The 9,088-nt window shown below is 40.2% G+C and overlaps 1 protein-coding gene across 1 annotated transcript in view; it reads right to left on the minus strand.

Annotated features, from left to right (window-relative positions):
- Positions 1-869: 869 nt before the first annotated feature.
- Positions 870-9,088, minus strand: part of LOC106876964 (pre-mRNA-splicing factor ATP-dependent RNA helicase DHX16) — a gene marked incomplete at its 5' end in the record, with an annotated part of 29,893 nt that continues 21,674 nt past the window's right edge. Inside the window, 7 exons of the mRNA XM_014925733.1 lie at positions 870-1,133; positions 1,445-1,606; positions 2,933-3,095; positions 3,654-3,889; positions 5,265-5,378; positions 7,023-7,163; positions 8,209-8,328. Of these exons, the coding sequence (XP_014781219.1) occupies positions 885-1,133; positions 1,445-1,606; positions 2,933-3,095; positions 3,654-3,889; positions 5,265-5,378; positions 7,023-7,163; positions 8,209-8,328 (1,185 nt within the window). The remainder of the gene's footprint in view (positions 1,134-1,444; positions 1,607-2,932; positions 3,096-3,653; positions 3,890-5,264; positions 5,379-7,022; positions 7,164-8,208; positions 8,329-9,088) is intronic.

Consider the following 9,088-nt stretch of genomic DNA (forward strand, 5'->3'; position numbering starts at 1 on the left):
TGGCAGTGAAACATGGGCTGTGACAGCTGAGGACATGCATAGGCTTGAAAGAAACGAAGCCAGTAGGCTTTGCTGGATGTGCAATGTCAGTGTGCATGTTCGACAAAGTGTAAGCATCTTGAGAGAAAAGTTAGGCATATGAGGCGTCAGATGTGGTGTGCAAGAGAGATGACTGCACTGGTATGGTCATGTGATGCATATGGATGAGGACAGCTGTGTAAAGATGTGCCGAACTCTAACTGTTGGGGGAACCTGTGGTAGAGGTAGAGCCAAGAAGACATGCAACGAGGTGGTGAAGCATGAACCTTGGGCCTCACACTGGCAATGACTAGTGACTGAGACCTTTGACGATACGCAGTGCTTTAAAATACCCGTCAAGCCAATTTATGGCTGATGCTGGTGTCATGTAAAATGCACTTTTGAAGTGTTGGGCCTCACAGAGGAAAGTGGCTGATCTCCTTTTGACTGTTGGGCCTCACGGACGTAATGACCAAGACCTTTGGCATTACGTCATGCTTGAGAAGAAGACCCATCAAGCTGAGCAAAATCACAGTCGTGGCAGATACCAGTGTCACACAAATGGCACCTGTGCTAGTGGCACGTAAAAGCACCCATTACACTCTCGGAGTGGTTGGCTTTAGGAAGAGCATCCAGCCGTAGAAACCATGCCAAATCAGACTGGAGTCTGGTGCAGCCTTCCAACTTGCCAGCCTTGGTCAAACCATCCAACCCATGCCAGCATGGACAATGGATGTATGATGATGACATGTGTGTGTGAAGAGGCATCAAAACAATGTATATGTTCCTGTCTCATGTCTCTGGGTGTTTATATTTCACCTATTGACATTTACAAGTCAAGTAATTCTGTTGAATATTTGTTTATTTCACCTGTTGCTCCCATTAATTATAATTTTTATTTTCACCTGACACAGATAGGACTGTTTGATTTGACTCACCTGTCGCATATACTCCTTTGTAGTGAGAACCAACTCAAAATAGATGACCCATCGAGGATGTTCTTCATGGAGGCTGCTGTTTGGATGGATCATGACACATTGATGATGTTTTACCGTCTTGTAGGAGCCACTTTTACCCAGTCGGGCCGTGTGATAGAAGAAGCCAGCAGTTATTGCCTGCAATGAAATTATAAAGATTAAACAGACATCATATCACTGTCTTGATCTCGCACATATACATATACACATGCAATAGATTAGTCCTTTAGCATTTAAGCCAGCCATATCCAGCCAAAACTTTCTAACTATTTTAAGTTCAAACAGGTCAGATCCAGCCTCTCACACAAATCCTACAATGACATTCAGAACATCCAAATCACAAAGCTACAAGATAAAGCAAGATTAATTCAAAACAATGTGAATACATAAGTATTCATTTCTTTTGACAGGGGAATCTGAATACTAAAAGGTTAAACACACAGACTGACCTTTCGGATGGGGACAGTGTCTCCATTACTGGATGCAGGTTCGATCTCAATACGAGACATCAATCCTTCCAACTGCTCTCGGATGTCCCTAGCTCGCTTCATAGAACGGTACTGTATGAAGTTACTGTAACACCATTGGGTGGAGTAATCTGTTTCGGCCCACTACCACCAACAAAAATTGTTAAATATTATATAGTATATAAACATGGCATACAAATATATATAATTCAAATTTACAGAAAACAAAAGACAAAGACAGGTGTAAGAACAAGAAGCAGGTGTATTAGTTTAATGCTCAGGAAGAATGGAAAAGTCTTTTACATTTCAAGCTTATACTCTTTGATAGAAAGGATTAAGAGGACAAAAAAGGAGATAGAATGAATAAAAAAAAAAAAAGAGAGAGAAAATAATTTTTATAGGGATTAACAGTTCAACATGACGAAATAGCCAGAAGGCTGAATGAAAGGGAAATTACAGTGACCCGGCCAAACTAATTTATTCCCACGCGCACATGCATGCATGCATTGTCATCATGATGGATTGTTTTGCTAAAGAACACAACATGTCACCCAGTGTGGAAATCAAAACCACAATCTTACAATCATGAGCCCAACCACTAAACCACATGCCTCCACTTACCATGCAATCAATGCCATCGACTCTTCTATGCAAGAATTGGTTTACAGAGTCATCAACGGCGTCACCATAAAGGAAGCATTCAGCAAAGAAGAAACTAAATTCTTGGATATGAGACAAACCCAAAGATAACGATAGTAAATAGGATGTAGTATATACAGAGTTCAAGACACAACAGACACGGATATAGCATATCTGTGTAGCAGAGCAGACATAAATATTTATACAAGGTATTCGGGCTAAATATGACAGTTTATATAAAAGGAACAGAGAAACACAATATCCTATCCAAAATTAAAGTATTTTTTTAAAAAAATCATCAACTACAGAGTGTCCACAAAGTCTGGCTACATGGAGTTAATAAAATCATAATATAAACAATTAAATATAAGAAATAATAATTTCTTAAAGTATGTGTTAATCCCCATGTACCCAGACTTTGTGGACACCCTTTAGATTATGGCTGGGAGGTAACAGTTTCATCAAAGTAGCTGCCCTCAGCTTCAAGACAGCTCCAGAACCTGGCACAAGCATTCCTCAATGTGACCCTCGGAAGATCTTCAAACACCTTAATCTTGACCACCAGTTGTTTACACCATAGTTACACACACACACACTGTAACAGCTACCTTGCAGTCACTAGAGTGTATTACCATATATAGATTACATGAGCACACACACATAAGAGTATTACTACAGTTTACTCCATCGAGCCCTGTTTCCATACAGCCACCACAACCACCACCACTATTACTACACTACTGTCACCATCACCACCACTCACTACCCGTCACCACTATCACCCTCCCTGCCTTCCATCAAAGTTAGAAGAGAAAGCAAGACAAGACTCACCTGAGTGTAAACGTTGAGTAAGGTCAAATGATCACCTCCAGCTGAGAAGAAGTTCTGCCGGGCAGTGTCAGCATGGACGATTTTGTCCTTGGGGCGATAAAAGATGGCATTGTTGACAGACAACATGGCAGTAATTGTGAGAATTTCCTCTGAACATTTAAACCTGGGAAAATATGAAGACAAAATATGTCTTGGTGAGAACTCCTGGACCCAAATATATTGTGAGGAGGGAGTATCCACATGCACACACACACAAGCACATTCACAAACACATTCTCTCACATACACACATGCTATGTAAAAAGCACCAGTGGTTTTTATGTGTGACCATCACCAGTGCTTTCTATGTGGCACTGTCGCCAGTGCTTTTTATGTGGAACCAGCACCAATGCTTTCTGGGTGACACCATCACCAGTGATTTTTATGTGGCACCAGCACTAGTGTTTCTGATGCTCTAACAATACAGCCAATGATTCATCTTTATGGTCAAATGGTCAGTCACATGGTTAAACACACCCATATATATATACACATAGCTACACAAACACAAACCTCCAATTCCAAAACATACAGCTCTGATTGTACAACAGTCTGGTTGTACATGGGTCCAGTTACACTCAACTCTTTTCACACATGGGCCCTGTTACGTATGGTTTTAGTAACATATACACTAATAATAAATAACACAAACAAGAGCAAAAAAATTTAAAGTGAACCTTACTTTTCTGAAGCCAATATCATTTTTGACAACATGGGGTCAACAGGAAGCTCAGCCATTCTTCTACCAAGTTTGGTGAGTTCTCCCTTGTGGTTGAGAGCTCCAAGAGCATAAAGTTGCTCCAGTGCCAGGACTAGGGTCTCGTGAGGTGGTGGGTCCATGAAGTCAAAATGGATGAGGTCATTAATTCCAAGACTCTTCAACATCAGCACCACATTACCAAGGTTGGTCCGTTGGATCTGAAACAAGTAAAAAACTTCATCATAAATTCATTTAGATAGTTTAACCTTTTCAGCATTTAAACCAGCCATATCCGGCCAAAATAGTCAACCTGTTTTTATGCTTAAACTAGCTGGATCAAGCCACTCACAACTATCCTACACTGTCATTCTAAAAATAAACAATCACATATTATTAATCACGAAGTTACAAGATAATACATGATTAATTCAAAACAATATGAATAAATAAGCATTACACTTGATAGAATAATCTGATTGCTAAAGAGCTGAAGTAGTGGTTCTCAATGATGTTTTTCCTATGATTCTTATTCTACGCAGATGGACCCCAAGAGCCATTCAATGTTTAAAAAATCCTATTATATTTTTATAATTCATCTAGCAAAAACCAATGTCTTAGTAAGTAGGAGAGCAGACAAATCACAAATCCCTTCAGGTAGATGGCCCTGTTCAATCTGTAGGAAAGGTATTGGTAGAAACTCCATAAGATGTGTATGGTGCAAGCTAGACACATAAGAGGTGCAGCAATATCAGAGGAAGGTTAACTGGGAAAATAGCTTTTGCATGTTGAAGGTGCACAGGTACAATAAACACTGAAAATGTACAGAAAAAAAACTTCATCAACTGCCAGGTGAGTAAGCTAGAGGTAGTAAATAGTTTCCATTATCTAGGTGGCCAAGTTAGTAGCAGAGGCAGATAATCCGAGAGCATAGCTGCAAGAATAAGAATAGGCTGGACAAAGTTCAGAGAGCTCCTACCTCTGCTGGCAACAAAGGGCCTCTCCCTCAGAGTGAAAGGCAGACTATATGATGCCTGTGTGCAAACAGCTATGCTACATGGCAGTGAAACATGGGCTGTGACAGCTGAGGACATGCATAGGCTTGAAAGAAACAAAGCTAGTATGCTCCGCTGGATGTGCAATGTCAGTGTGCATGTATGACAGAGTGTAAGCATCTTGAGAAAAAAGTTGGGCATAAGGGGTATCAGATGTGGTTTGCAAGAGAGATGACTGCACTGGTATGGTCATGTGATGCATATGGATGAGGACAGCTATGTAAAGAAGTGCCAATCTCTAATTGTGGAGGGAACCTGTGGTGGAGGTAGACCCAGGAAGATATGAGATGAGGTGGTGATCATGTGTGATCATGTGTGTGTGTCTGTGCTTGTGTGTGTGTGTGTGTGAGAGAGAGATAGAGAGAGTATTTTTGTTAGAAATGCATGTCTAGGAAAATCTATTGTTTGCCATTTACCAGGATAACAATGATAATTATGATGGTGGTGACAGTGAAGATGGTGATGATAAGAATAGCGTCAAACTGTTGGATGTTTCCAAGTAAATGGCTGAATGTAGACAGAGATTATGATTAATACACACCTCCGGGATTGAGTTCTCCTCCAGTTCATTCTTGTATGCCCATGCTGTGTACAACCGGAAGGATTTCCCTGCAGCCACTCTGCCAGCACGACCTGCACGCTGGTTTGCTGAAGCCTGTAATACCCCAAAAACAAAATAGAAAAAAGTTTCAATAACTGATAAGAACTGTCCAACAAGAAATATATATTTTAACTGTGAAATGCTTAGTGGTATTTTGTTCATCCTTATGTTCTGAGTTCAAATTCTGCCAAGGTTGATTTTGTGTTTTGTCCTTTCAAGGTTAATAAAATAGGTACCAGTTGAGCACTGAACTTGATGTAATTGACTTAACTTCTCCTGGGTAAGAGCATAAAAAGAAACTGCACCCCTGTGCCAAGCCATGTCGAGCCAGTGTGGCAGAGTAGGCTCATCAAACCATTTTGATCTCAAGCTCAAACTCATGCCTTCCATACCAAACCATGGCTGGTGGAGAGAACATGCTGAGGCCTTCGTCCTGCAGTGGACTGAACATTGGCAATCCAATCCAATCAATCCAACTAATATGTGCCTTACAGTACATATTTACACCAAGATGGACTGTGAAGAGAAGTGAACTTTGCCTTTTCATGAGACCTATTTACAAAGTAGGTAAAAAAAAATGCAGGCATGGCTGAGTGGTAACAAGCTTGCTTCCTGATCACATGGTTCTGGGTTCAGTCCCACTGAGTGACACCTTGGGCAAATGTCTTCTACAATAGCCTCAGGTTGACCAAAGCCTCGTTAGTGGATTTAGTAGATGGAAACTGAAAGAAGCCCGTCATCATCATTGTTTGATGTCTACTTTCTATACTGGTTGGCATTGGTTGGATGATTTGACATGGAGCTGGCCAGCTGGGAGCTGTCCAGACTCCAACTGTCTGTTGTGGCATGGTTTCTATGGCTGGATGCCCTCCTTAATGCCAACCACTTAACAGAGTCTGCTGGGTGCTTTTCACATGTCACTGGCACAGTGTGCTGACACAGCACAGGCACAGGTGCTTTTTATGTGGCACTGACACCAGAAAGGACAAACCTGTATGTGTGGAAGGTAGCGATTTTACTTAGCTTGATGCATCTTATATATATACACACACATATATGTGTGTGTGTGTGTCTTTATGTCCCATCACCACTGCTTGACATCAGGTGTTGGTGTGTTTACATCTCCGTAACTTAGCAGTTCAGCAAAATAGACCAATAGAATAAGTACCAGGCTTAAAAAGTAACAAGTACCGCGGTCGATTCGCTCAACTAAAAATTCTTCAAAGTGGTGCCCCAGCATAGCTGCAGTCTAATGATTGAAATAAGTAAAAAAAATTTTAAAAAGATATAAAGTGTTGCTGACAAAACAGAACTGTCGAATCCATCATGGCTGGTAGGGCAGAAACAGTCCATGAATGTGGGCTGTTGCAACTCTCACCTGTTCTGGGAGCTACAAAACAATGGCTGAATGAAACTGAACTCTTCAGCCAACATTTTAATTAACTTTACAGTCACTAACAACCACTGTGATTGCAAGAGTTACTTTAGATATTGGTGTCACAACAAGAGACTCCATGCCAGGAGTCTGGTAGGGCAGAAACAGTCATGAGTGTAGCCTTTTGTAACTCACACATGTTCTGGGATCTAGAAAAAACAATGGCTGAACAAAACTGTGAACTCATCAGCCAATATTTTAGTTAACTTTACAGTCACAACTAACAACCGCTGTTATTGTTTGACACTGAATGCAAGAGTTACCTTAGATATTGGTGTCACTACAAGAGACTCCATGCCAGTCCGGGCGTTGTAACTTTTCTGCTTACAGAAACCTGGATCGATGACATAGATGATTCCATCGATGGTCAAGGATGTTTCAGCAATGTTTGTAGCTAAAATGATCTGAAAAAGAGAACAGAAGAATGTGCGAGTGCAGCTAACTGAATATTCCATGTACTAACATTATGGGTGTCTTTACTCTATTACTTATTCCTCTATAATTATTAATTAATTATCCCCATCATTATCATTTAATGTCCATTTTCCATGCTGGCATGGGTTGGATGGTTCGAGCCAAAGGACTGTGCCAAGCTCCAATGTTTGCATTGACATGGTGTTTATGGCTGGGTGCTCTTCCTAATTCCAAACCTCTTACACGGTGTACTGGGTGCTTTTTGCATGGCACCAACACCAGTGAGGTCACCAAGTGACTTGCAAAACAAGGCTCCTTCAATATTAATTACTGTCTATGGTGGCAAGCTGGCAGAAACATTAGCACAGGGCAGAAACGGTAGCACACCGGGCAAAATGCTTAGTGGTATTTCATCTGCCGTTACGTTCTGAGTTCAAATTCTGCCGAGGTAGACTTTGCCTTTCATCCTTTCGGGGTCGATAAATTAAGTTCCAGTTATGCACTGGGGTCGATGTAATCGACTTAATCCCTTTGTCTGTCCTTGTTTGACCCCTCTATGCTTAGCCCCTTGTGGGCAATAAAGAAATATGAAACATTAGCACGTTGGGTTAAATGCTTAGTGAAATTTTGTCCCTCTTCATGTTCTGAGTTCAAATTCCACCAAGGTTCTCTTTACCTTTCATCCTTTCGAGGTCAATAAAAAAAGTACCAGTTTGACACTGGGGCCAATGTAATCAACTTACCACCTACCCTGAAATTGCTGGCTTTGTGCCAAAATTTAAAACCAATATTAATTACTCTCTAATTACTGTATAAATTAATCTGTAATTGCAGTTAACAACTCTTTAATTATTGCATAATTTATTTAATGTAAATAAATCCTTATCCAATTCGTGCAGGCATGAAAAGAGAAATGTGAAACAAATGAGCTCCTTACTTATTGATAATTACTCTGTAATTAATATATAATTACTAAAATTAATGAGTGTATTCCTACTGTACATAAACCAAAACATAAAAGTAATAATTCTTTACCTTTCTGGCTCCAGGTGGTGTTGGTTCAAAGATCTTGGCTTGCATTTCTGATGGCAATGTTGAATAGACTGGTAAGATAAGTAATTCTTTGATTTTGGAACCCAGCTTCCGTGTACGTTCCTGCAACAACACAATTTTGTTTCTATATTAATAGAACCAGCTGCAGACTCAGTCGCACTTTACCAGTCATAAATGTAGTCACAATTCCATTGTGTAATACTGTTACAACTAGTGCTATAGGTGAGTCACACTTCCATTGTATAAAATTGTCACAGCTTGTGTCACAGCTCAGTCACACTTACTTTGTATAACACCGTCACAGATGCAACTACAGTGTAAGCCTCACAAATTCTCCATACATCCATTAACTATCTACCTGCTGCACACATGGGTACATAGCCAATCTTACTTCACACATTATATATCCAGGAACCCACACACAAGTAGTATTGTTTCTTTTGTTAAATTCCCTGGTACACAATAATTATCATACCATCTCAGCCAGCTCAACAGTAAAATCTACACATTTATGATATACTAGCAGTATAACCCGGCGCTGCTCAGGATTAAGCTAGGATTATTAAATGATTAAGTCCTTTATTTCAAACCAAAATAAATAACATTGACATCAGATTTGAGCGAAATCCATTGAAATTGGTTTGGCTGAAAATGGTTTGCTGGCAATTTGATTGAGAAATCCCATAAGGAATCAGTTTATTGGTTATTTTCACTTATTGACTCTTTTTTTAAATGTTGCATTAGAGATCTGCATAGGAGAAGGTTGATCTGAAGGTTTGCATTGGGGATCTGGATTGGAGTAACTTAGGAAAGCTTACCAACAACCTTAACCAAAAAATAAGGAGCCTGTCCCTTCTAGGTT

The sequence above is a fragment of the Octopus bimaculoides genome, chromosome 23, assembly GCF_001194135.2.
Source record: "Octopus bimaculoides isolate UCB-OBI-ISO-001 chromosome 23, ASM119413v2, whole genome shotgun sequence".
NCBI classification, from domain to species: Eukaryota; Metazoa; Mollusca; class Cephalopoda; order Octopoda; family Octopodidae; genus Octopus; species Octopus bimaculoides.